General features: G+C 38.3%; 2 protein-coding genes across 2 annotated transcripts; both read right to left on the reverse strand.

Annotated features, from left to right (window-relative positions):
- Nucleotides 1-201: 201 nt before the first annotated feature.
- LOC139942826 (myb-related protein A-like) lies at nucleotides 202-14,707 on the reverse strand. Its single transcript, XM_071939606.1, has 17 exons — nucleotides 14,567-14,707; nucleotides 13,610-13,730; nucleotides 8,286-8,438; nucleotides 7,967-8,070; nucleotides 7,235-7,363; nucleotides 6,735-6,837; nucleotides 6,513-6,561; nucleotides 6,078-6,270; nucleotides 5,667-5,782; nucleotides 5,194-5,327; nucleotides 4,668-4,751; nucleotides 4,434-4,558; nucleotides 3,926-4,046; nucleotides 3,425-3,523; nucleotides 2,802-2,894; nucleotides 1,791-1,979; nucleotides 202-1,489 (listed from the first exon to the last, which is right to left on the reverse strand). Exons 1-17 carry the CDS (start codon nucleotides 14,608-14,610, stop codon nucleotides 1,376-1,378), a joined length of 1,971 nt encoding a protein of 656 aa, XP_071795707.1. The 5' UTR covers nucleotides 14,611-14,707; the 3' UTR covers nucleotides 202-1,375.
- A 374-nt stretch (nucleotides 14,708-15,081) lies between these two features.
- Nucleotides 15,082-24,920, reverse strand: LOC139942917 (opioid growth factor receptor-like protein 1). The gene is made up of 8 exons (XM_071939740.1): nucleotides 24,642-24,920; nucleotides 23,945-24,097; nucleotides 19,542-19,616; nucleotides 19,087-19,159; nucleotides 18,729-18,807; nucleotides 18,266-18,332; nucleotides 16,951-17,099; nucleotides 15,082-16,421 (listed from the first exon to the last, which is right to left on the reverse strand). Exons 1-8 carry the CDS (start codon nucleotides 24,735-24,737, stop codon nucleotides 16,184-16,186), a joined length of 930 nt encoding a protein of 309 aa, XP_071795841.1. The 5' UTR covers nucleotides 24,738-24,920; the 3' UTR covers nucleotides 15,082-16,183.
- Nucleotides 24,921-25,721: the final 801 nt, after the last annotated feature.

Below are 25,721 nucleotides of genomic sequence, written 5' to 3' on the forward strand. Positions count from 1 at the left end.
TTCTAAGTTTGTGGAAGACCATAAAAAGTCATAAAATATCAGATAGGCCCTTATTAAGATAAATTCCTCATGCACATCAACCGTTAGAGCCTAGTCACTTGATTTACCTCAGAAAGATTAATACTGTACACACACTATACATGTTTACAAAGGTTAGAACTGTTTCCCTAGAGTTAAAATACTTTGCTCTACCCCCCCCCCCCCCCCCCACACACAAAGCTGCCAACTCCCCCTGATCCTGATGAAAAAAATATATGACAATGTTTCCGATAATGGAAACTTCTTGCCTATTTTACTGAACAGGTGTTATAAAAACATTCCCCAGTAGACATGTGAAGTACCACTCTTGAAATGCACCCTCACTGGGGTCAAAGGTGGCAAATGATTGGAACATACCTGTTCTTTATGCGTAAAAATGTGCGCGTGAACTCTGCATCCGTGTGACATTTCTCGTTAGGCACGGGGGTCTATTGTGCAAAAATCTCCCCCGATTGTTGTACAAAATGTTACCAGCTCTGAATTCAAAATAGTATCAGCTTCCTAGGTTTGTCCTGAAAAACACTTCCCAAATGTAAACCATACCAACCTGCTACCCATTCCCCTTTTATGGTTACCCCGTTCTACTGTTTATATTACACACTTCGTAAAACTTTGTACAAATTACAAAAGCCAAGAAAATATCATCTGTATTTTACACTGTTTGACTAAGAGTGTGTTCTACAATTGCTTGACCGTTAGAACACCAGGTTTACTGTCAAAGACTTTAGTTTATGTACATAAAAAAACTATCATCTGTAAAATGTTACCAATCCAAGTCTAGTCAATCCAATCTTATTATTGAATCTTTTTTCAGAGGAACTTTTTTTAAAGCAAGAATTTTAGATATGTTATACTCAACGTAACCACAGCAAACCATAAAATGATCAATCAAAACTTAAGTTATTTCGTGAGATTTTGTTTTGAACTCGGAAAGTTCATGAGAATTGTGCAAATTATATCTTCAAAAAATAGTTAATGGCCTGAGTCTTTCTCAAAGGCTACATCATATCTTAGACAGACGGCAATCAAGAAAGTTTAAAATACAATCAAGCCAGCTTTCTGAATCAAATCTAAACCCAGATTAAAAGTTATACATGTAGATATACATTTAAAATTGCAAAGTTTGAAGTGGTTTAGGATTACAGTAACGGATATTAAAGTAACACAAAGAAGACACTAATTGAACGATGTTGGATTTGTTGTTTATAAGCGGATCACGTATTTGAGATTTAAAACATTGAATCAACAATGACATACAACAGTAGCAAAATAATCAGATACGATTATAAAAGGCAGAACTGCAAGAGAAGTTAAGAGGTTGAGAGAGCGAGGAAGTTTAGAGGTTGAGAGAACGAGGTCGACAAGAGCGTAAGATCTTGCGAGCTGCTTCTGTCATGAAGATCTGGTCCTCCGATTTACCACAAACAATCTTCTCCCACTCTTTATCAAGCTGGAAAATACAAATAAAAAACAGTCATTTAAAAAAAAAGAAATTCTAGTGAATAAGGAACGATACAAATATTGCATAACTCAGGGTTTTCAATTAAAATTTTATCATCACATGAAATTGTTTTCCAATACACAGCATTAACAGTACTGGTGCATTAAACTGATGTCTCCACTAATGAGGTCAATGACCCTAACCCAAACCCAATGACCGTGGCACTAATGTAAAGCACATTGAGACGTTATTGAGAAATGCACTTTATAAGAACTAGTTATTATTAGTATTATTGAAACTTTGAACTTACCATCGGAGGTTTAAACGGAGTTTCATGCAGCGAGTGTTTACTTCTATTCTTGGATATTTTACTCGTCATCTTGACTGGGGATGTAGCCGGTAAAAGGAAGGCATTGTTGAATGCTGTTCCAGACGTTGACGTCATTGAGCTCATTGGTGGAGACATCAACAGGGAATCTGAGAGTAAACTGTGACTTTGCTAAAGGAAGACAGATCAATGAAAACAAAATTCATGAAATCATCGCCAAAGTAAAGATTAAGAAGACTGAAAATAATGATTTAATTATTGCTTTGAAAACAATTATCTCAAAAGTATCCATGAAAATATTTGTAAACAATAAACCTGACACTGACATTTAAATCATAATTAATGCCATAATCTCTTAATACTAATAATAATAGTAAAATATAGTTTATAGTAAATTGAAGTAAACAGCAAAAGGTAGCCAAAATACAAGTCGTCACAAGAAACACATCAGTAAAATATTAAAGTAAAAATACTCAAAGCCTAAATATACAAGTACTTAAAATAAATTGTTAGATACAAAATACTACAGTAAAACATGTAAAATAAATGATGGGTGGGGTGGGGGGGGGGGGGGGAGAGGTTACACCGTGGTCATTACAGTAAAAAGATAGCAATTTTAAATAATGATCAACATTTGGCAAAATACCAGGCAAAATAGCACAAAAAACACAACATAATGAGGAAACCAAATGATCCTCAGTATCTGGCCTTTAAAAAATATGCAGTACAAAATAGATAAATAGAAGGCACAAAACAAAGCTTAAAGAACAAAAGCAGAGGAAAGCAGAGATTAGCATAAAATCTCCATCAGTACAATGACCTTGTTGAAAGGGCAAGGGCACCAAGGCATTTTTCTCAGTGGTAAAGGACATCCCAAGAGGGAATTGGAAATTTCTACCAGAGCATTTCAAAAGGGCACCAAGACGGCAATCGCCTTCGATGCCTTCGTGAAGTTTCAGGTCTGTTAAGGAGATGTTTGCATTGCATTCTTACCTCATCATCTGCAAAGTGACTTGAGCTTAGGTCCGTTTCTGAAGCCATTTCTTCCGTCAGTGATTTACGAACACGCTTATTAGGAGAATCAGTCTAAGATAACAAATTGATGAATCATTAGTTAGCAAAAAAATTTATTATTTTATTTCACACGTAAAATATACACAGTGAAATGCATTTTGGTTTTGCATGTCTAAAAACATGTTTTTACTCAAATACACACAACAAAATACACACTAAAAATTACCATTATATACAAAATACATAGAAACGACAAATCAAAAACAAAAATCAGTCAGGACAAATCAAATTTGACACTTAAAAAGTGTTACAATTCTAATCGCAAGCAACGATTATCATTTGAAAAACACCTTTGAGGTAAAATATCCTACAGCACTATAACCACCAACAACAGGATAAACAGGAATAAGAGAGAAATGTTTGGTGTTAGACGAGGTAGGAATACTCCGACTCAAAATTTTCGCCGAGTAAGATTTTTCTGTGCTTAGCAATTTTGATCAGAGTTGACTTACCACGGAAACTCTAACGGAGACTCGTTTCATTGAGGACCAACTTACCACGGAAACTCTAACAGAGACTCGTTTCATTGAGGACCAACTTACCACGGAAACTCTAACGGAGACTCGTTTCATTGAGGACCAACTTCCAATATCTTGCTTAATGATCTCAGATATATCCTCAAGTTGACCCGGAGTACAGGGCTAAAAAAGATTGCAAAACAGAACAGCGGAATTTAATGGAAACAAAGAAAGACTCTGCTAGGGTTGAAACGTTATGCCATTAAAAGTTTTTTAGCATTTATAACATGTTACATGGTTGTTAAGCAGTTTGCAAAAGCTAGTTTTGTTTTCTCAAAAAAAAAAATATATATACTAAGAGTAATTATGAGCAACTGTAGGAAATGTTGAAAAGTGCCGTCAAAGTTTAAGCAGCACGCTACAAAATTAATATGGGAAGATTCGGATTGCATTTCTTCAAAGAATAATAATTTTACATTTAGAATTTAAAGTTTAACCAACTCAAAGTGTAGGATGAGAAAAATCAGGTAACACTCAATCTGTTTCCGACTTTAAATCAAGTAAGATTGCTTGTTTGTTACATACCATGAATTTACTGGTTCCACTTCTCTTCTCTAAAGCTGCCAGAGCATTTTTGAGCGGTGTGGGCGTTCTTGGCGTGGACTCTAACAGAGATCGTTTGGCATTATTAGGGGTTCGGAAATATCTGAAAAATAGAATATAAATCTTGAATGAAACATTTACAAAACCTTCAATAAAAATGGGTATTACTGAAGGCAGATCTCTTGATGAATTACACTAAGTTCATTTACAAATACATTACAAATACAATAAAACTTAACATAAAACACACCAATATAAGATACATTAAAAAAGGGGTAAACGGTACAATAGAGAAAGAGTAAGCCTAAATAGGAAGTTAAAAAGTGAACCATGGACAGATAAAAAAAGGCACATACTGAAAAAAAGTACACTATACATAAGTAATAATAACACAGCATTTGTTTAAGGCGCACAACACATTATACATGTAAACACATTTAGTTATCACACAAGCTGGAGTGGAATACATATAAATATAATAAGCACCTACCTACTGACTGGTGTACCAGTAGCGTACATATTGGGCGTGGTTTCATGTTGACCTTTGATGACCGGTGTGGAGGTCAACATCTGCTGGCATACATCAACTTGATCAGCTCCATCAATATTCAAGAACTGCATGACAAATTCAAATCAATTTCAATTCATTATAAGAAAAGACAGAATCAAACGAACAACAATAAGGTAGTACAAGACTTGAAGACTTATATAGTAAGATACGTACCCTTGATGGTGAGAATGGTAAGCTCTTGATGGGTGTGCCATTGGGTGTGGTCATAACACTACTCTCAAGAATACGCCTAGAGCGCTGAGATAGAAGTTAAGGATATAACAAAATCATACATTTATACAATGAATTCATTAGGGGAGTAGTCTAGGTTAACAGAAGACAATTTTTACTCTGAATTATAAGACCTACTCCTTTTACACAAAGTACATGTGTACCATGTAATGTTTTACAAGATGCTGTGGTGCAATATGCAGCCACCCAATCAAACCAGATAAACCGAGGCAAATCTCTTCTCTTTTTGATAAGTGCACTGGGTTCTTTTACAAGCATTACACAACACGGGGGACCATCAGCTTTACGTCCCATTCGAAGGACGAAGCATAATGTTAAGGAATAAGACACAGGTGTCATGACTGGGACTCGACCCAACCATCTGCTGATCATAAATACCAGAACTCGAGTCTGGTGCTCTTAACCGCTAGGCCACGACATGCCACAATATCTTGAGTAAAAAGGATACAAGTCTAGGTCTACTCTTGCGCAAGATGGTAGGAGGCGTGCTGAACTTGGAGGTAACTGGTGACGTGATTGGAATCAGAGTCCCATAACTTCCTCTCGATAACTCGGATATAGCATGGCTGTCAAAATGGTAACCTGTGGGACAATAACAATAAACAAACAATATTGAGAAGGGGTGTGGGTAATTATTCAAAGATAAATCTCATTTCTGATGGTTCTGAGAAGAACCCGAGTTTAGATATAACAGGGTCTAAGAGTTTTTACTAATCTTCGAATGTTGCTTTAGAAAAAAACAGTATCACTCAAATAAAACCTAGTAATCAGACTGTCTAACAGTTTAAAAACAAATTAGGGTAGTGTTTCATTAATTGCAGAAAGGATCATTTCTTCTTTTCTTTCAACATTTTAGCAAACGAGTATGGTCACTTGCAAAATGTTGAAAGTGAAATAAGTAGGTTTAAAATCTTGATTTACCTGTGCTGGCCTTGTGAACAGTTGGTGTAGCGTCATTTTCATCATTATTCAGCATCAAATCAAAATCAGTGTTAAGCTCCAAGAGACGAGTAGGATCCGTAAAATCAGGAATACCCCTAGAAAGGAAAGACAAAAAACAAGTTTGAATTCACAAGTAAATCATTATTTTGTTCAGTCATTCATAAGAATAATGGTTTATTTTTTTAAAACAAATTTCCCATGGCGGCCAAGAATCGAAATACAGGAAGATTTACAGAGAACACACAATTTAAAAAGAAGAAAATTGCTTTAGGAGTGCAAATATTTACAAGATTAGTAAGTCTGAGAGTAAGAAGGAAAACACTGTAAGATTATTTAGGCAATTAGTTAAGATTAATTATTCAAGATTAAATGATAGCAAATGAATTCTACCTTAGTGGGGTCAAGACCTCTTCATCGCGAACCATCCAGTACATCAAGTTGTCTTCTGTATTCCTATTGGATGTCGGACGCTGTGGGGACATCCAAAGGTTACTTCCTGCATTCTGATTGGCTAAGGTGTTGCTATGGAGAGGTTGCAACACATGACTCAATCCATGAGATGATCCTTGGCTCTTCATCATACCTACAACAAACAGTTACCATGGTTACATAATACTGTATGGACATTTCATTTTGTTTTGCAAAGGGCACTTTCATTGGAAAATCTAGAAGTATATGGGAAGGAAACTTTTAAAGGGGCACCTAGGCCATGATGAGGGCAGCAAAGGCAATGGCCGTTCATGTAATTCCAGGTGAAAGATGATCAGGAATGATGATGATTAGAAATGATGGTAACAAATGAAGATGCAGTGAGAGAAGCTTTACCTGAATCCGTCATTGATGAACTAGCAGAGTCTGGGTACACTAAAGTAATCTGGAAGTTCAGAAACATAAATAAACAAATAAATTATCTTCATAATACAACGGTTGGGCACATTAACGTCATGGCACGCCTTAACATTGCAGTGGAGACACAATATAAACAGGTATGATATTTAGTTCCAGATAATTAGAAGGGTAAAGATAAATGATCAAAGAAGATCTTACCTGATTGTTCAACGGATGTTGCTTAACAGGTGTGTATGGATTCTGAGTTTCTACTTTCCTCTTCATTGTGGAGTTCCAGTGATTCTTGATAGCGTTATCCGTTCTGGTATCAACAAAATAATCTTATGTTAATAAATAATAATAATAACATTTAATATGCACACATATCCACCCCAATGGATGCTTAATGAGCCTTACTGCCTAATAAGGGAAATGTCTTCATTATCATCAAGCTTTACAGTAGACGAAAACAAAGGATTGATTGTGGGAACAGGAATGTTTTCGGGGCAGCCATGTCGAATGAGCTATCCCCAGCCTTCCTTCTAGTTATGGGAACAGAAAGCCGAGTCTGATCAGCTGATGATCGAGGTCGTTGCCTTTATGCATCAGGAGTATTAGAGTTGTGGAAATGTACAACTACAACCACGGCTTGGGCTCCGGCTTCGCACGCTGCATTTGCAGCTCGGTCTTTAAGATACGATGGAGTCTGTTTGGTTTACCTTCCTGGAAGCTGCTTAGCGATCTCTGCCCAGCGGTTCCCAAGACGTTTATGAGCATCATAGATGATCCGATCCTCATCTTGTGTCCAGGCGCTCTTCTTAATGTCAGGATTAAGATGATTGTGCCACCTTCAAAGGTAAGAAACAAATTAGAGTTGTAGTGTTTTAATATTAATGAAACTAAAGATTCAGAGACTAAATTCTTTGGAATTTCTGTGTAGTTTCTTGGCGAGAAGAGACGACAAAGGTTCTCATAATAAGCTTCAGGATTCAATGTTGTTTTGAGAGAAAGTATGAGCAGGCACTGACTAAGATTCACAGAACCTCAGCTGTATAAGCTGTAATGGTCATCTTGGAAGGCTCTAACTTGCCTCATTGAGCTGCATATAATGACACACAATGGTGGAAGCCTGTCCATTCTAGTTATGTCACATACATGTGTACAACAAAAGAACACAGCCTGAAAGGACTAAGGTGTGGAATCCAGGATTAGGCAATTACCCCCAATGGGGTTGAGTCATTGTTATTGTTGATTGCTGGAATTCATGTACAGGCATGTATGCTTCTTTTTTGAAAGGGCAAGGGCACCAAGACATTTTCTCCTTGGTGAAGGGCACCCTATGAGGAAATTGTACATTTCTACTGGAGCATTTCAAGGGCAGCAAGGCCTCAGTGAAGTGTCACGCCTGCATGTCAAGTTATGTGGTTTAATCTCAATATTTCTTGACCTACCTTTCTCGACATTGCTTCCCACTACGGCCGATGAGAAATTTGGATATCAGTGACCAGCGTTTTGGTCCATACTGCTTGACGAGTTGAGTCACTTTATCATCCTCCTGTTATAAAATGTACAACAGTTGTTATCAAAATAAAAATGACACCCTCCAAATAATTGAATAATAATAATTTATAAAGCGCCATGTATCAAATAAATTGCTCGAAGGTGCTGTACATAAAAAAGAACACTAGATGCATTATTAAAACCTAAACAAATGCTTAAAAGATGAGACATTATTACAAATTAAACCAGGCAAAACTTCAAGAAGCTTACCTCCTTAGTCCACGGTCCTTTTACAAGGTCTGGATTTAGAGCTTTCTGCCAACGATGATAACACTGCATCTCAGAACGATCAGGAAAGAAACTTGCGATATATTTCCAGTCTTCAGACCCGTACTTGTCTATGGTTTGACGTAGAGTCTCATCCTGTGAAGCAAAATTCAAGAATGATTGACTTTTAGAGCAACTGATATACAAAAAATAGTTAATGACCTGATGTTTGGACCCTAACAGTCTTTCTTTCTAAAGGCTAAATGACAACACAACAAACAAGTAACATAAGCAGTGAAGTGGAAATACATTCAGAAAAAGCAAGGGGTAAACAATGAATAGGGAGACAAAAGTGAGTGGAGGGAAGGGGCTGGTTTGTGGTTTTTTTTTTTTTCATTTCAATACATTTATTTCAATGTTGCCATAAAGTTACATTTGTGTACATCATTAAAGTTAATATACATGGTAATGAATAAATAATGGCAAACCACAGATGAAGTAAAGACAATAACAATTTACACCGAAGTTGAGTAGATAATGACAAACAGGACAACATCTAGGCATAGGGTGAAGCAAAGCTTTTGTTCCCGTACCTACGGACAGACAAAAGACGAACAAAACAAACAAATACACCAACAGACTACCACAACACTGACTTACTTACAAAACATGTACATGTATGGGTACAAAGACAAACATCATCCGGAAAATATATCATAACTTTAACTAAGAATTAAGGACTGCTTTTAATTTTTTTGCAAATTTTGACAAAGTAAGTGCAGATTTAAGTGAATCACTGAGACTATTCCAATATGTAGTACCACGTTGGACAAGACTATTTCTAAATAAAGATGTTCTGTTGAAATGGACATAAAGATTTTTCTTACGAGTACTTCGAGTATCATACGAATGAATATTTGAAGTTAAGGTAAAGAAAGAGTTAAAACAAGAAGGTAATGCATTATGGTTGTATTTATACATAAATTTACCTAAGTTAAGGCGATAAAGATCATTTAATTTTAGAAGTTTAAATTGTTCAAAAAGTGGAGCTGAATGATCATGATAACCAGCATTAGAAATGATTCGAACAGCCCGCTTTTGTAAAGTAAATAGTTTGTTACACTGAGTTGAAGAACACCCCCAAATGAGAATGCAATAGTTTAAATACGGCAGAACAAAAGAATTATAGATGGTCAATAAGATATTACTAGGTAGGAAAAACTTTAAGCGATTCATTATACCTATATGTTTAGATATTTTAATTGATACATCTTTGATATGATTTTTCCAAGTTAAATGTTCATCAATATATATACCTAAGAATTTCGTGACTTTCAGTTGATTCAAGTTGATACCATTTAGAACTAAGGGAATAGATTGAGTGTATTTATATTGATTTGCACAAAATATAACATAGTTAGATTTTAGTACATTAATACATAACTTATTTGCTAAAAGCCAAGTACTTATTTTATAAAGTTCCAAGTTAAGGTTCTGAATTGCGGCATCTACATTATTATGACTGTACAATAAACTTGTGTCATCTGCAAATAAGCAAAATGAAATAATATCAGAGGAGTTACAGATGTCATTGATGTAAATAATAAAAAGCAAGGGACCTAACACGGAACCTTGTGGAACACCACAAAAAATAGGTTGATCAATAGAATTGACGGCATTATATGAAACAAATTGTTTTCTATTTGATAAGTAACTCTTGAACAAGTCCAAGGCTATTCCACGGATACCGTAATGTTCTAATTTACGAAGCAAAATTTCATGATTAACTGTGTCGAAAGCCTTGGACAAATCCAAAAATATACCAATAGAGATGTTCTTGTCATCAATAGCTTGTGATAATTTATTAACTACATAAGAAATTGCTAGGTCAGTTGAGCGATTTTCTCTAAATCCAAATTGGGATTCAGACAAAATATTGTTTTTGTTTATAAAAGAGTTTAATCTAGAATAAATTAACTTTTCAAAAGTTTTCGAGAATATAGATACTACTGTGATGGGTCTATAGTTTTCAATATCATGCTTCTTGCCCTTTTTATGTATTGGAGTAACTTTGCCTATTTTTAACCCGTCAGGAAAAATTCCTAACGCAAAAGACATATTGAACAGCTCGGCTAATGGCTTCGCTAATGAATACCTAGCCTGTTTAATAACAAAAGAACTTAAACCGTCACAGCCCGACGCCTTACCACGAGGAATTTTGTTAAGAATATCCACTACTTCCTCTTGCGTAATAGGCGTTAAGAAAAGAGAATGTGAACATCTGTCATTCAGAAAGGATTCAAACGCTGTATTACACAATGGGAGGTTACAAGCAAGCCTGGTGCCAATATTAACAAAGTAATCATTAAATGTATCAGCAATGTCTTTGTTATCATCTATTCTCATGTCATCCTGAATAAAATACGAGGGGTTTGGTTTTTGCTTATTCTTATTTAATAATGAATTAATTAGCTTCCATGTACCTTTCACATTGCCTTTTTCTTTATTAAATTTTGTATTTAAGTAAGTTTTCTTTGATATTCTGATTAAAGAATGTAACTTGTTTTTGTATACAGTATAACAAGATTTATTTTCTAATGTAGGGTTTTTAAGAAATTTTTTATACAAGTAATTTTTCCTTCTTATGGATTTATAAATACCATCTGATAGCCACGGAGACTTATATTTATCATAACGGCATTTGATTTCTTGCACGGGGAAATGTTTGTTATACAATTTTTGTACATGCTTCAGGAAAATATTGTATATTTCATGAATATCAGTTGGAGACTTTAAAAAACTCCAATCAGTCTCATTTAGATCATCATTAAAACTGTTTACGTTATTCGTGTTAAAATCACGACTGACATATTTACGTTCAACCTGATTTTTTTCTTTAAATTGATCAATAATAAGAAATACAGGTAAGTGGTCACTTATGTCAGTAACTAAAATACCAGCAGAATGGTTTAGAAAATCATTTGTTAGTATATTATCAATTAAGGTTGCACTATAACCTGTGATTCTAGTTGGTTTGCTTATGGTGGGATAAAACGATTGAGAAGAAAGAACATTAATAAAGTTTTGTACAGTATTATCAGTATCATACTGAAGTAGATTGATATTGAAATCACCCATAATATAACACTTTTTATTCTCAGCATTAATATGACCTAAGATTTCATTGAAGTGATCAGTGAAATTATCACATGAAGCACATGGTGGTTTGTATACAATCCCAATGATAACATTTGCTTTTTGTAAATTAACAAGCTCAATAAAACAAGATTCAATTTCAGAATCATTGACAGATAAATCGTTACGAATACTATATGCAAGATCTTGTTTTATATAAAGTGCCACCCCACCACCTCTTTTATTCTGTCTACAAAAACCTTCGACTATGTAGTTTTGAATTTGAATCAGTGGATCATGAATATCTTTTAGCCACGTTTCAGATATACCTATAACTGAGAAACGGTTTTCCAATAGGTTTACATAACTAACAATATTTGAAATATTTTTGGGTAAACTCCGAGCGTTAATATGTAATAATTTACTATCAGTGTTACTCTTGAAGTTATCAAGGAATTGATCTTGGTCATAATAATCATAGCCAATATCAGGGGCTTCAAAATTTAGATCTGGATCTATGCTAGTATTTGTTTGGTTCATTTAACATTTGAAGCAGCATAACATTTACAATTTAATGCAATATTTGAATATAATTGGAAACCATTGAATAAATGAAGGAGACGTAATTATGATACATTGTCTTTTACCCGAACACATAAACATACACAAACACAACATGGAACAATGAACACAATTGTATGACATTACATTCAATGTAATCGACTATGAAGTGTGAATTTATAGTGTGAAGGTAGGTCTACTTCATGCCTCACCCCCAAGACGAAATGATTTGAACGGGCCGTCGCGTAGTTTGTACCGTATAAGTGCTGGAACAGAATACGGGATGTACGCGAAATCCACCCGCTCATCCTGCTGAATGCGCCGCAGATGTGTTTCTCTCAATTCCTTCCTCTGCCCTCTCACTTTGGGAGTAACATCGTCAGTGATGAAGATGTTCCGGTTCTGATATTGATTCTTTTTGAGGAGTTTAGCTGCATTCTTGAGAATATGTGATTGATCGGTGGAGCGTAGGATTCTACAGTGAATAGGCCGTGGGCGCCGGGGGTCGGCAGCGGTCGATCCCGAGCCGGTGACTGGTGGTTGACCGGTGCGATGTGCACGGTCAATTTCGATGTCATCAGCACCATCGAGTTGCATGTGGTTAATCAGAAAGCCGGAGACAAACTCCTCACAGGTCCGGTGGTTAGCCTCTGCACCCTCAGGGACCCCCTGAATAACAATGTTATTGCGTCGACTTCGGTTTTGTAGGTCGTCAATCTTATCTTCCATGCTTCGAATTATGTGGAGATTATATTCGGTCTTTTGTTTGATGAGTGTCTTGGTACTTTCGAAGCTGTCCTGAACGAATGTCACTGATTTTGTCAGATCAATGATGTCAGTGGTATTCGAGGTAACTTGTTGTTTAACGTCCTCGAATTTCAATTCAAGGGAAGTGAGCCTCGAATTTACATCACGAATCGACTCCAGGATCTTATCTAGCTTGCCGTTGATTGTTAACAGCTCACCACTGCAGGGACCGGTACCGCCGCCATCTTGATCAGTGTCACTCGGGCCAGGTGACGGTGGTGATGGTAAGTCCTTTCTTGTGTTCTGTTTGCTGCGAGTTGCGACTGTTTTCTTGGTTCGTTGGTTGTCAGACATGGTCAGGAGCAGTTGATATTGCAGATTACTAGTGAAATTATGAGATTTTTACGGTATTTGGATGAATTTTGACGAATTTTGAGGGAGAGTGAAGTTCCACACGTCACACGTTCATGGCGATATTGTTCGATATATTGTTTGACCACAAGAAGATTCAAACACAAAGGACAGTATCAAGGTGGGAAGAGGGATAACAAGTAATTAATTAGTGAATGAGGCACGATAAAACAGGGATATATCTGATGTAGGGAAAAGGAGAAGGCACAAACAAAGGGTTATTAGTAATTTCCTTCTATGTTTGTTGTGTTGTCATTTTAGCCTTTAAGAAGGACTCTGCTACAGTTGAAACCTCGGCCATTTACAACTTGTTTGAATTTATAGTAGGTCCTTTTGGTTGGTGTGCAGTTTGCAACACTGCAACAGCTATTTCTTTTACTCAGATTGAAATAAAAACATAAATCCGCCTGTTTATTTTTTAAGTTTGTATAATTGAACTGACACACAAAAACCTGAACTCTAAAAATACAAACCTCATCTTTACTCCAACGCCCTCTATTGATGAGTTTTTTGCCATTTGGATCATTTTGGGAGAAGCTGTCGTATTCCTGGTCTGTTCCATCCTCATCACTGGAGTCACTATCGTAACTGCTGCTGCAAATTCACAATGAGGAAAACAAACAATTAAAACAATTACAATTTTAGTTAATTTAGGGTCAATGTATTATACAAATCATTCATTTATTTTACTTGATTTTTATAATTTAGAAACATTTCTTCAAGTTCAATACTTCCTTGGCAAATTGGGGACGAACTGTGTAAAATGAAAACGTAAAAATGGCCTATTTACTGCAGTGTCATGCATATTACATCTTCTTGGGTCATTAATAAAGGGCTGCACTCAACAAAGGAAGAATAACTATGTACAATGAGTAATGACAACACAATCAAATGTTAGGAAACATTCCTACATTTCTACTTACATATTATTATTACAATACAAAATTGCAAGCACAACAAGGTAATCATATATAAAAGTACATGATGATTGATGATTATGTAATTGTAAACATACATCATTCTAATCATAGAGCAAGGATAAATAACTCAAAATCGCAATTATATTAGATTAAAATTAAATTATACTTCTCAACCCTCAAGAGACAAGAGTCAACAAGTTCAACAATAACAAAGAAAATGAAATTGAAATGAAGAAAAAGAAGTAACCACGGAATAACTACTTATAAAATCAAGTTTTGTATGGACGCTGCTGTTGTCATTTTGTTGTCCATTTATTCAGGAGAGGCTTCACCAAAAATATTCGTTCTACAGCATTTTGGCCATTTACAATTTCAACATTTACAACAATGAACGTGGCAGCTGCCTCGCCCCAGCGTTAAGCATTCCATTTCCATTCATTATGATTTTGTTTGTTGTCGTAAAACGACAAGGGAAAACAACAAAAACATTACTATTATACAGCAACTTACCTGTAAAATTTTCCACCATTCATCTTGTAGAGTATTTCCTGCATCCAAATGTCACAAACAAAACAGATTTGGAGCTCTGTTTTACGGAAATAATGACAAAATTCTCACCGGCAACATACGATCTGGGCGTCCCAATTTAGGCCGCCATCTTATTAAATTGCGCGCGCCATGTAATGATATGCAAGACAACGCGACGCTTATTGGCTCTTGGTGACGTAATGCACGTTCAACCTCGTACAACATTGATTCGACACTCGCTCGGCCTCATGGCTCTTATACAAGGCGATTGTTAAACACTGAGCCAGAGCAAGGATAGGAGATTGTCCCTGGCAAAGGGGAGGGGGGGATGCGATGGGGGCAAGGGAGTGGGGGCGGGGCTTGGGCACGGGGGAGGGGGCATGAAGCTAAGCCAGGATTAATTGCGGCTACACCTAGCTACGGCTATAGATTTCTGCTATCATTATATTTAGTACGTACTAGGACTCATTCAAATAACTTTTAAACCAATTGCTAAGTGCAATTATAAAAATGTAACTTTTTTATTTCAGTATTTCTCATATAAAGTCAATCAACAATCTGTTCACACCAAAAGTACATAAAAACTGGTTGAAAATTAACAATCTAGAAATAAAAAAGTTTTATTGTTACATCAGAAATAAATCTGTTCTCACAAGTTTAAAGAGTATTAAATTAGGTCCCTCTTCTGATCACTCACAGGCCTGCTATTGTCTACAATGCCATTCAGTGTTTAAAACACACGTGACACTTCATTCATAAGTAAAACAGTCTTCTTTTTTGCTTGTATGAACCGTTCGTATTAAACAAATTCCTCAAAGTCACTAATAACATTTAAAAAATTAAAACAACACTTTTAACACATTACAGAATTGGCAAGACAAAAACTTGTCTAGAAGAGCACAGATTTACATAAAACTTACACGGTCTAATGATAATGGTATGGAAAACATCCCATGAAATATTTCTGTTAAGAGCATCGAAGTCACCATAGAATAGTGTGGGTTCGAATCCCGGTCGTGACACTTGTGTCCTTGAGCAAGATACTTTACTATAATTGCTTCTCTTCACCCAGGGGAATAAATGGGTACTTGCGAGGGTAGAGGTTGATATTTTCAGAGTGCCACAGCAGCTCGGGGCTGTATACTCCCTATTGGGAGCTGAGAAAGATTAAAAAGGAATGTTATTGGCCCAATGACCAGGGCACTAATGTAAAGCGCATTGATACGGTTATTGTAAAATGCGCTATAAGAATTTGTTATTATTAAATGTCATGAGAAATAAATAAAACTAATTTCCTGTTGGAAGTTTACTGCTCAGATAAGATAATAATAATAATAATACCATTTATATAGCGCCTTTAAGATAAGATAAGAACTTTATTATCCCACACTGGGGAAATTAAAAGCACCAGGGAAGTATTAAAAAATAGTGAGCATTTTATTTTTTGTGTGTCGATGTCATGCAAAATGTGTAATCAGTCTTTGACAACTACTAAAGGTGTCCAGTTCCTTTAAGCAGCTTCCCTTGACAAAGAGGGTTCTATTCTTGATCACTTCTTGTAGGATGAATTCGAGATGGGAGCTGAGACTACAACTTTGGTCATGATGTGTACTTCTTACATAAATCATCAGCAAGAGTTAAGACACTTTGTCTTTTCTTCTCATCACGTATTGTGTGGATCCAATAGTTCAAGCAGCTTTTCTGGGCATTAATGAGTGTTCTAGTCTTAATCACTTCCTGTAAGATGAATGTAAGGAACGGAGCCTTGAGATGTTCTTGGCCAAGCTCCCCGAGAGATTTCAGCATCCTAGTAATTCTCATGTAGTTATGGTAAGACCTGCATGAACAAATCATTCAAGAAACAAAACAAATAATTAAAGATGAAACTTGTGAGGAAACTTGAACAACTCTAAGTATTAAATCAAAACAATGGAGCAACTGTACTTATAATCACTCAACTCTATGCAAAGTTGTTATTGCTGAGCAAACTTGTTGAATTCTTTTTTGCTAGATTAGAAAGCACCTGTTCATTTGGCCAATAACATTCCTTTACTTTTTCTCAGCTCCGTTGGGGATATACTCCCTGGGCAACCGTAGCGCTCCAGTGGTTTTTTCAAACACAATACCAACCTCTACTCTCACAGGTACCAATTTTACCCCCGGGTGAAGAGAAGCAATTATAGTGAAGTATCTTAAACACGACCTGGACCCGAACCCCCACTCCGATGACTTAACCACCAAAACTTGAATTTGATCCTCTAAGCCACTCAGCCATGACACCCTAATGTACAAGAAACAACCTCTTTGAAAAACTGAAATGAAATACAAATACAAGTAATCTGTCAGAAATTAATATCTTAACCTACCTATTAAGATGTGTGAATCTTTCTTTCCAGTTGTCTCCTCGTACTATGACTCCAGTCTTCTCGTCTTCAAGACGCATGCCCCAGAAATCAAGCATCATTCGATATGACTTTATAAGTCTCCTGCTAGCGTTTTCACTCGCGATGATTTTCTAGTTAGTAGAAAATAAAACATCTTAGTAACTCATGTTATACACAGGTTTTTTCATCCCTAAATGAAATTTATTTTATCACTGGCTTAACCCTCTCCAAGATTCAGGAAATGGAACACGGAGAACCAGAAAGAAACTGAAGGAGCTAAGAATGTTCCTGATCAGGACAAGAAGGACTGATTGCAACTGTAGAACACAGTACATACATAACCCACCAAATAGATTAGACTCATTACAAAAGAATACCGATTTGGAGGCAACAAAGTCAATGCCTCCATGCCCCCTGGTCATTGCCTTGCTGCCCTTGAAATGCTGACGGTAGAAATTTATAATTTCCTCATAGGGTGCCCTTTACCAAAGAGAAAATGCCTTGGTACCATTGCCCTTTCATAAACGAAGCACACAGGCCTGCGGCCGATTTCACGAAACGCTAAGATTAATCCTAACTTGTGTTAGGACGAGTAACCCGTCCTAACTTAGCGGAACTGAACCCGTCCTAAGTCCTAAGATTAATCCTAAGTTAGGAAGAGTTTGATGAAATCGACGGCAGCTGTTATAAAGAAAGATGAAAACAAGAAATGCTTTCTAGCCAAGATGAATGCAGTGAGAGCCATTGGAACGATTAGATAGAAACTAAGGCTGTGTCAGAAGTGGCGGCTACAGCTACAGCTATGGATATGGCTAGATTGCTGTGTCATCATGCATTGAAGTACACGGTGCCTTGGATCGGACGAGTTGGTCTTTGAAAAGCATTTGTAACTGTTTTTTATAAAATGCACATGGGTAGAAAGATGTTGTAAAAGTAGAATACAATGATCCACACAAACATGCCTCGAAATTGCACGGTTTTCCTTTTACCTCATTGACTAACATGGGCGGCCATTTATGGGAGTCAAATTTTTGACCCCCATAAATGGCCGACCGTGTAAGTTCGCGCTGTAAAAGGAAAACCACGCAATTTCGAGACAAACTTGTGTGGATAATTGTATTCTACTTTTAAAACATCTATCCAACCATATGCATTTTATAAAAAAACGGTTACAAACGCTCAGTTATCGACCAACTCGTCCGATTCAAGGCAACGTGTTCCTTCAACAACCACCTTAGCAACAGTTGTAGCCATAGCTGTAACCACCAATTCGAATACAGCCTAAGTTGGTAAATACCTTTGCTTCATGTTGTTGAAGTTCTTGGGATTTCCAATTCATTCCTTGCTCTCTTATAGGAAATAACCTGCAAAAGGAAAATAAATGATCAATTAATTTCATTCAGGAGCAAGAATAAACAACATAGTGAGAGAGTGGTTCCAATACTCTGTTTGTTTTGAACCACCTTCTTGAGTTTTGTCTCAACACTTTTGGTAATTGTCTAAGACCAGTATTCTCAGTTCTCACTTGATGTATCCAAACATATTCATCAAAATCTATATTAGGACTTAGATCCTAAAGTTGCAAGAGAATAATGAAAGAAAAAAACCATGTTGCACAAATTTGTTATTTTGAGTAATTACCAATAGTGTCCAGTGCTTTTACAGGAATTGTGCCTTAAATTGATGGAATGTTATTATTGAAGCTACACTATTGCAGATCAAGCTACATTATCATTGAGAGATATATGCCAAGAACTTACCACTGTATGTACCCATGGTGTTCCTCCAATCGACTGTAGTCACCAAACCAATGTTTATGAATATCATCAATGAAGTCACCTACGATTAAAAACAAAACAGGATTTGGAATAAAAAATGGAATACTTGATCATAACGTAAACACTTGCATTAATCTTTCTCAATGAATGCATTTGATACTAGGTACTAGTAATGAAGTGTCTTGACGGACTGGTCTAGTGTGCTGCAAACAAGACCACTCGGCCCAAAAACTTTTTTCTCAGACTCAAGAACTACTTCTTGTAGTTTTGACAGATAAATTGTTACTTTTTAATAATGATTAAAAATAGTCAGCATAGAAGCAAGAATTATATACTTTACCTCTGGGTCTGGATTGGATCTCGTTTTTATAAAACCTCAGATTATCAATCAGACTTTTATCATCTTCTTTATCCTAAAATCAACAAAGATGTAGAAAAGAAAATCAAAAACAAATTTAAGGGCAAGGTTTGTAACAAAGGTAACTCAATGAAGGAAACTTTAGTTTGAACTAGAACATTTCAAGGGACAATAACTAATTGGTACTGAGGTAATTGCACAGGGACCAATTTGATAAAGCTGTTAAGTTGAAAATACTGCTCAGCAGTTTTGTCTGCTAAGCAAAAGTTGATTGGGGCACCAGTCACATCTATGTAAGTTTTTGTAGTTTTGTCTGGTAACCTAATTCTATTAAGCAATACTTTTCCCTGCTTAGCAAGTTTTTGTGCTTACAGGGTTTATGAATTTGAGCCCAGTTGAAGGGTAAGAAAAGTTAGACCAAGGGGGCAGTGACTTACAGGATACCCATTTCTGTATTCTTGAATATCACGATGGCATTGTAGTAATCTGGCTGGGCTGCTTGGGGGTGTCTTCTACAAAAAGAATAGAAAACAAATCTTTCTTTTACACTCAATCCACACAAGATAAGACCCAACATACTTCTAAACGTGATAACAAACCAGTGAAAGATTAAAAAGATCACATTATTAACCATCAGAGTCATGGGAAAAGAGTTAACAAAAAAAACATGTTATTGCCGTTTATTTCAAACATTGAATTATTGACTTGACAGCTAGTCAAAGCTCTTGTAACCATTTACTCACTTAATCCCATTCCAGGTACAAATATTGTAAAGGCCGAGTCACACTGCAGCGATTACAAAAACAATAACGATCACGACGCAAAGAGAACGCAATCTTTTCATTGAATGAGTGTGTGCGCATTCTGCGTGGAGCAATTTATCCAATAGAATGCATTCACTTTGCGATGTGATCGTTATCGCTATCTGTGGAGTGGGATGTTTTCCATAGTCCGAGCTGTACTGACAATCTTTGAGTCCAATTGATCATGTCAAGTGTGTAACTGCTGTGAACATTTGTTTTCTATCTATCTTCCAAGTAAGTACATCCCTCCAGAGGAATTGTCTTATTTGGGTGCAAATTGGTCACAAAAACAAAATGTTAAAATAAATGTGTGCAAACTGAAATCAAGGTGCAAGTCAAAAGATGTCTTTGTGGTAGTTGCAATAACATAACCCTCCTCCCGATAGCGAAGGAGGGTTACTATCGGAGGGTGAGTGGATTCAGGTAGTTGCAATAACGTAACTCTCCTCCCGATAGCGAAGGAGGGTTACTATTGGAGGGTGAGTGGATTCAGGTAGTTGCAATAACGTAACTCTCCTCCCGATAGCGAAGGAGGGTTACTATTGGAGGGTGAGTGGATTCAGGTAGTTGCAATAATGTAACCCTCCTCCCGATAGCGAAGGAGGGTTACTATTGGAGGGTGAGTGGATTCAGGTAGTTGCAATAACGTAACTCTCCTCCCGATAGCGAAGGAGGGTTACTATTGGAGGGTGAGTGGATTCAGGTAGTTGCAATAACGTAACTCTCCTCCCGATAGCGAAGGAGGGTTACTATTGGAGGGTGAGTGGATTTAGGTAGTTGCAATAATGTAACCCTCCTCCCGATAGCGAAGGAGGGTTACTATTGGAGGGTGAGTGGATTCAGGTAGTTGCAATAACGTAACTCTCCTCCCGATAGCGAAGGAGGGTTACTATTGGAGGGTGAGTGGATTCAGGTAGTTGCAATAATGTAACCCTCCTCCCGATAGCGAAGGAGGGTTACTATTGGAGGGTGAGTGGATTCAGGTAGTTGCAATAACGTAACTCTCCTCCCGATAGCGAAGGAGGGTTACTATTGGAGGGTGAGTGGATTCAGGTAGTTGCAATAATGTAACCCTCCTCCCGATAGCGAAGGAGGGTTACTATTGGAGGGTGAGTGGATTCAGGTAGTTGCAATAATGTAACCCTCCTCCCGATAGCGAAGGAGGGTTACTATCGGAGGGTGAGTGGATTCAGGTAGTTGCAATAACGTAACTCTCCTCCCGATAGCGAAGGAGGGTTACTATTGGAGGGTGAGTGGATTCAGGTAGTTGCAATAACGTAACTCTCCTCCCGATAGCGAAGGAGGGTTACTATTGGAGGGTGAGTGGATTCAGGTAGTTGCAATAATGTAACCCTCCTCCCGATAGCGAAGGAGGGTTACTATTGGAGGGTGAGTGGATTCAGGTAGTTGCAATAACGTAACTGTCCTCCCGATAGCGAAGGAGGGTTACTATTGGAGGGTGAGTGGATTCAGGTAGTTGCAATAACGTAACTCTCCTCCCGATAGCGAAGGAGGGTTACTATTGGAGGGTGAGTGGATTCAGGTAGTTGCAATAATGTAACCCTCCTCCCGATAGCGAAGGAGGGTTACTATTGGAGGGTGAGTGGATTCAGGTAGTTGCAATAACGTAACTCTCCTCCCGATAGCGAAGGAGGGTTACTATTGGAGGGTGAGTGGATTCAGGTAGTTGCAATAATGTAACCCTCCTCCCGATAGCGAAGGAGGGTTACTATTGGAGGGTGAGTGGATTCAGGTAGTTGCAATAACGTAACTCTCCTCCCGATAGCGAAGGAGGGTTACTATTGGAGGGTGAGTGGATTCAGGTAGTTGCAATAATGTAACCCTCCTCCCGATAGCGAAGGAGGGTTACTATTGGAGGGTGAGTGGATTCAGGTAGTTGCAATAACGTAACTCTCCTCCCGATAGCGAAGGAGGGTTACTATTGGAGGGTGAGTGGATTCAGGTAGTTGCAATAACGTAACCCTCCTCCCGATAGCGAAGGAGGGTTACTATTGGAGGGTGAGTGGATTCAGGTAGTTGCAATAATGTAACCCTCCTCCCGATAGCGAAGGAGGGTTACTATTGGAGGGTGAGTGGATTCAGGTAGTTGCAATAATGTAACCCTCCTCCCGATAGCGAAGGAGGGTTACTATTGGAGGGTGACTGGATTCAGGTAGTTGCAATAATGTAACCCTCCTCCCGATAGCGAAGGAGGGTTACTATTGGAGGGTGAGTGGATTCAGGTAGTTGCAATAATGTAACCCTCCTCCCGATAGCGAAGGAGGGTTACTATTGGAGGGTGAGTGGATTCAGGTAGTTGCAATAATGTAACCCTCCTCCCGATAGCGAAGGAGGGTTACTATTGGAGGGTGAGTGGATTCAGGTAGTTGCAATAATGTAACCCTCCTCCCGATAGCGAAGGAGGGTTACTATTGGAGGGTGAGTGGATTCAGGTAGTTGCAATAATGTAACCCTCCTCCCGATAGCGAAGGAGGGTTACTATTGGAGGGTGAGTGGATTCAGGTAGTTGCAATAATGTAACCCTCCTCCCGATAGCGAAGGAGGGTTACTATTGGAGGGTGAGTGGATTCAGGTAGTTGCAATAATGTAACCCTCCTCCCGATAGCGAAGGAGGGTTACTATTGGAGGGTGAGTGGATTCAGGTAGTTGCAATAATGTAACCCTCCTCCCGATAGCGAAGGAGGGTTACTATTGGAGGGTGAGTGGATTCAGGTAGTTGCAATAATGTAACCCTCCTCCCGATAGCGAAGGAGGGTTACTATTGGAGGGTGAGTGGATTCAGGTAGTTGCAATAATGTAACCCTCCTCCCGATAGCGAAGGAGGGTTACTATTGGAGGGTGAGTGGATTCAGGTAGTTGCAATAATGTAACCCTCCTCCCGATAGCGAAGGAGGGTTACTATTGGAGGGTGAGTGGATTCAGGTAGTTGCAATAATGTAACCCTCCTCCCGATAGCGAAGGAGGGTTACTATTGGAGGGTGAGTGGATTCAGGTAGTTGCAATAATGTAACCCTCCTCCCGATAGCGAAGGAGGGTTACTATCGGAGGGTGAGTGGATTCAGGTAGTTGCAATAACGTAACTCTCCTCCCGATAGCGAAGGAGGGTTACTATTGGAGGGTGAGTGGATTCAGGTAGTTGCAATAACGTAACTCTCCTCCCGATAGCGAAGGAGGGTTACTATTGGAGGGTGAGTGGATTCAGGTAGTTGCAATAATGTAACCCTCCTCCCGATAGCGAAGGAGGGTTACTATTGGAGGGTGAGTGGATTCAGGTAGTTGCAATAACGTAACTCTCCTCCCGATAGCGAAGGAGGGTTACTATTGGAGGGTGAGTGGATTCAGGTAGTTGCAATAGCGTAACTCTCCTCCCGATAGCGAAGGAGGGTTACTATTGGAGGGTGAGTGGATTCAGGTAGTTGCAATAATGTAACCCTCCTCCCGATAGCGAAGGAGGGTTACTATTGGAGGGTGAGTGGATTCAGGTAGTTGCAATAACGTAACTCTCCTCCCGATAGCGAAGGAGGGTTACTATTGGAGGGTGAGTGGATTCAGGTAGTTGCAATAATGTAACCCTCCTCCCGATAGCGAAGGAGGGTTACTATTGGAGGGTGAGTGGATTCAGGTAGTTGCAATAACGTAACTCTCCTCCCGATAGCGAAGGAGGGTTACTATTGGAGGGTGAGTGGATTCAGGTAGTTGCAATAACGTAACCCTCCTCCCGATAGCGAAGGAGGGTTACTATTGGAGGGTGAGTGGATTCAGGTAGTTGCAATAACATAACCCTCCTCCCGATAGCGAAGGAGGGTTACTATCGGAGGGTGAGTGGATTCAGGTGGCTAAGGAAGATCTCCAGTGTCTTACCAATGCCCAATGGAATGTTGTACACACTCTTTGAAGTCTATTGTGGTTGCCAACTACTCCTAAAGCTATGAGGTTCGTTAGTGGAGACGATAGCGGAACGGACCTCATAGTTCTAGGAGTAGTTGCCGACCAGCAAGGAATAACCCAGTTTATACCTTTCCAACATGTCCAAAGAACGTTGTTAGTGTGGATTGTCCGAGGAATGTTTTCTTTTTTTCCTTTGACGGACTCTGTGATCTTTCTCTTTCTCCTTCAGCGTACACTCTCTTTGATGACATGATGTCACTGTCAGTTACATCTTTTACTTTCTGTCAAGTAAATTTAAAGAACAGTGCATGTCAACTTCTCATCCCAAATGTAGTTTTCTCTCTTCGTTTGTATGAATTAATTACTACATGTCTATAGACTTTTTAGAGGCTAGGTATAGTAATAGATACATCAATTTAAAGCGGGATGAATTTGGCACCACATACCAACAAAAATAGAATTTACAATTTGAGTTGGTGTGTAAAAAAGGTAAAACTATTGCTAATAAATGCATTGCCCATTATGTAGGCATTTGTGTATGTTTTGTACATCCCCGAAGAGTGAGATCTCATGAGAGCATCCCTAGAGGAGGAAAATAGTATGTCCTTACTCCATGATGATCATGATGATGCCTTAAAGGCCACACTCACACAGACAGAGTGTGAGGGGGGCAGAAGTTGCCAACAACAACTTAACAAGGCTAGGCACATGCATGTGATCATGTGGTAAGGCGGGGCTGCAGCATCATCATCATGGGCATGAGCATGTGTCAGTGTCTTTAAAAAATACTGAGGTTAAATATTTATAAACTCGAGTGAATCCTACCTCCTCTTGACGAGCTCGCTGGTTTGGTTCTTCACAATGATTAATTTTTCGTTTTCTCTTTCTACCGGTTTGTTGTTCAGATGCATCTGATTCCATTTGGCAGAAAAAGAATGATGATACGGAACTGTTGTGTGTATTTAGCAGTGTTATTCCGTCCCAACTTCAGAATATTTTCTCCAACTGTAGTTGGAACTGGTCACAACTTGAGTGTTCCAGGTGGGACGGCCCAACTGTAGCTGGGATCCAGAGATCTATAATCAACTAGTCTTGGTAGAAATACCTTCTCGTGGTGATTCGTCATAATTTTCCAACGTGGAGGGCGCTATCATCCAAAACCGCTCTCACGACACGCACTGCTCAACGAACGTGAGAGCGGTTCTTGGATGGTAGCGCCCTCTACGTTTGAAAATCAAAACAAGAAGGCCTTCTTTCAAGACTAGTTTGTGACAGATCTCTGGATCCCAACTACAGTTTGGCCGTCCCAACTAAAACACCCAAGCTGGGATCAGTCCCAACTATAATTGGGACGATTATAAGGTTGGGCCAGAACGTCAAAGTAAAAGTTTCAGTCAAATACCGCAATCGACCGTCACGCAATGACCGCCATTGAGTTTGTGTGTTTGTTTGTTTGTTTGTTTGTTTGTTTGTTTAGTTATGAGTCACCATGAAATCTTTTCTCCATGATGTACAATCATTCTTTGTCTTCACTAATTACCTAATTTGTTTATTCTATTTTCTTGGTGGATTGTCTTTTTTGGGGATTAGATGGGGAAGTTCAGAGCTAAGGAACTGACTGGCTGAACTGATGGATGGAGGACATTACTCTGGGGGGGGGGGGTGGAGACTAACTGATGAGGGGCAAGATCGAGACTAGGGAATACGGGATGGATGTCAATAACGCAATTTTGGAAAGGCCATTGACTTATAGTATCAATCAATGTATAAGCCAAAGATTGGAACTAAAGAGCAATATAATTAATGAAGGAAATCACTGAAATATTATTGCAGGGATTTCACGCGGCAATGGACACCCCCACCTTACCAGTGGATGTGTCTCGTATCGACAGGTGCGTGATCGGG

The sequence above is a fragment of the Asterias amurensis genome, chromosome 10, assembly GCF_032118995.1.
Source record: "Asterias amurensis chromosome 10, ASM3211899v1".
NCBI lineage: Eukaryota > Metazoa > Echinodermata > Asteroidea > Forcipulatida > Asteriidae > Asterias > Asterias amurensis.

Bases quoted from the DNA above. Each gene is read 5' to 3' on its own strand.
- LOC139942826 (XM_071939606.1), bottom strand. From the start codon at position 14,610: ATGCAGGAAATACTCTACAAGATGAATGGTGGAAAATTTTACAG. The intron at 5,783-6,077 runs GTAGAATTCATT...TTTCCTTTCTAG, and splicing joins GAGGTCTTGACCCCACTAAG to GGGTATTCCTGATTTTACGG. The intron at 1,980-2,801 runs GTAAGAATGCAA...GTCTTCCTTTAG, and splicing joins GTCACTTTGCAGATGATGAG to CAAAGTCACAGTTTACTCTC.
- LOC139942917 (XM_071939740.1), bottom strand. From the start codon at position 24,737: ATGGAATCAGATGCATCTGAACAACAAACCGGTAGAAAGAGAAAACGA. The intron at 24,098-24,641 runs GTAGGATTCACT...TTTACTTGACAG, and splicing joins AGCGAGCTCGTCAAGAGGAG to AAAGTAAAAGATGTAACTGA. The intron at 16,422-16,950 runs GTAGGTTAAGAT...TTGTTCATGCAG, and splicing joins AGATTCACACATCTTAATAG to GTCTTACCATAACTACATGA.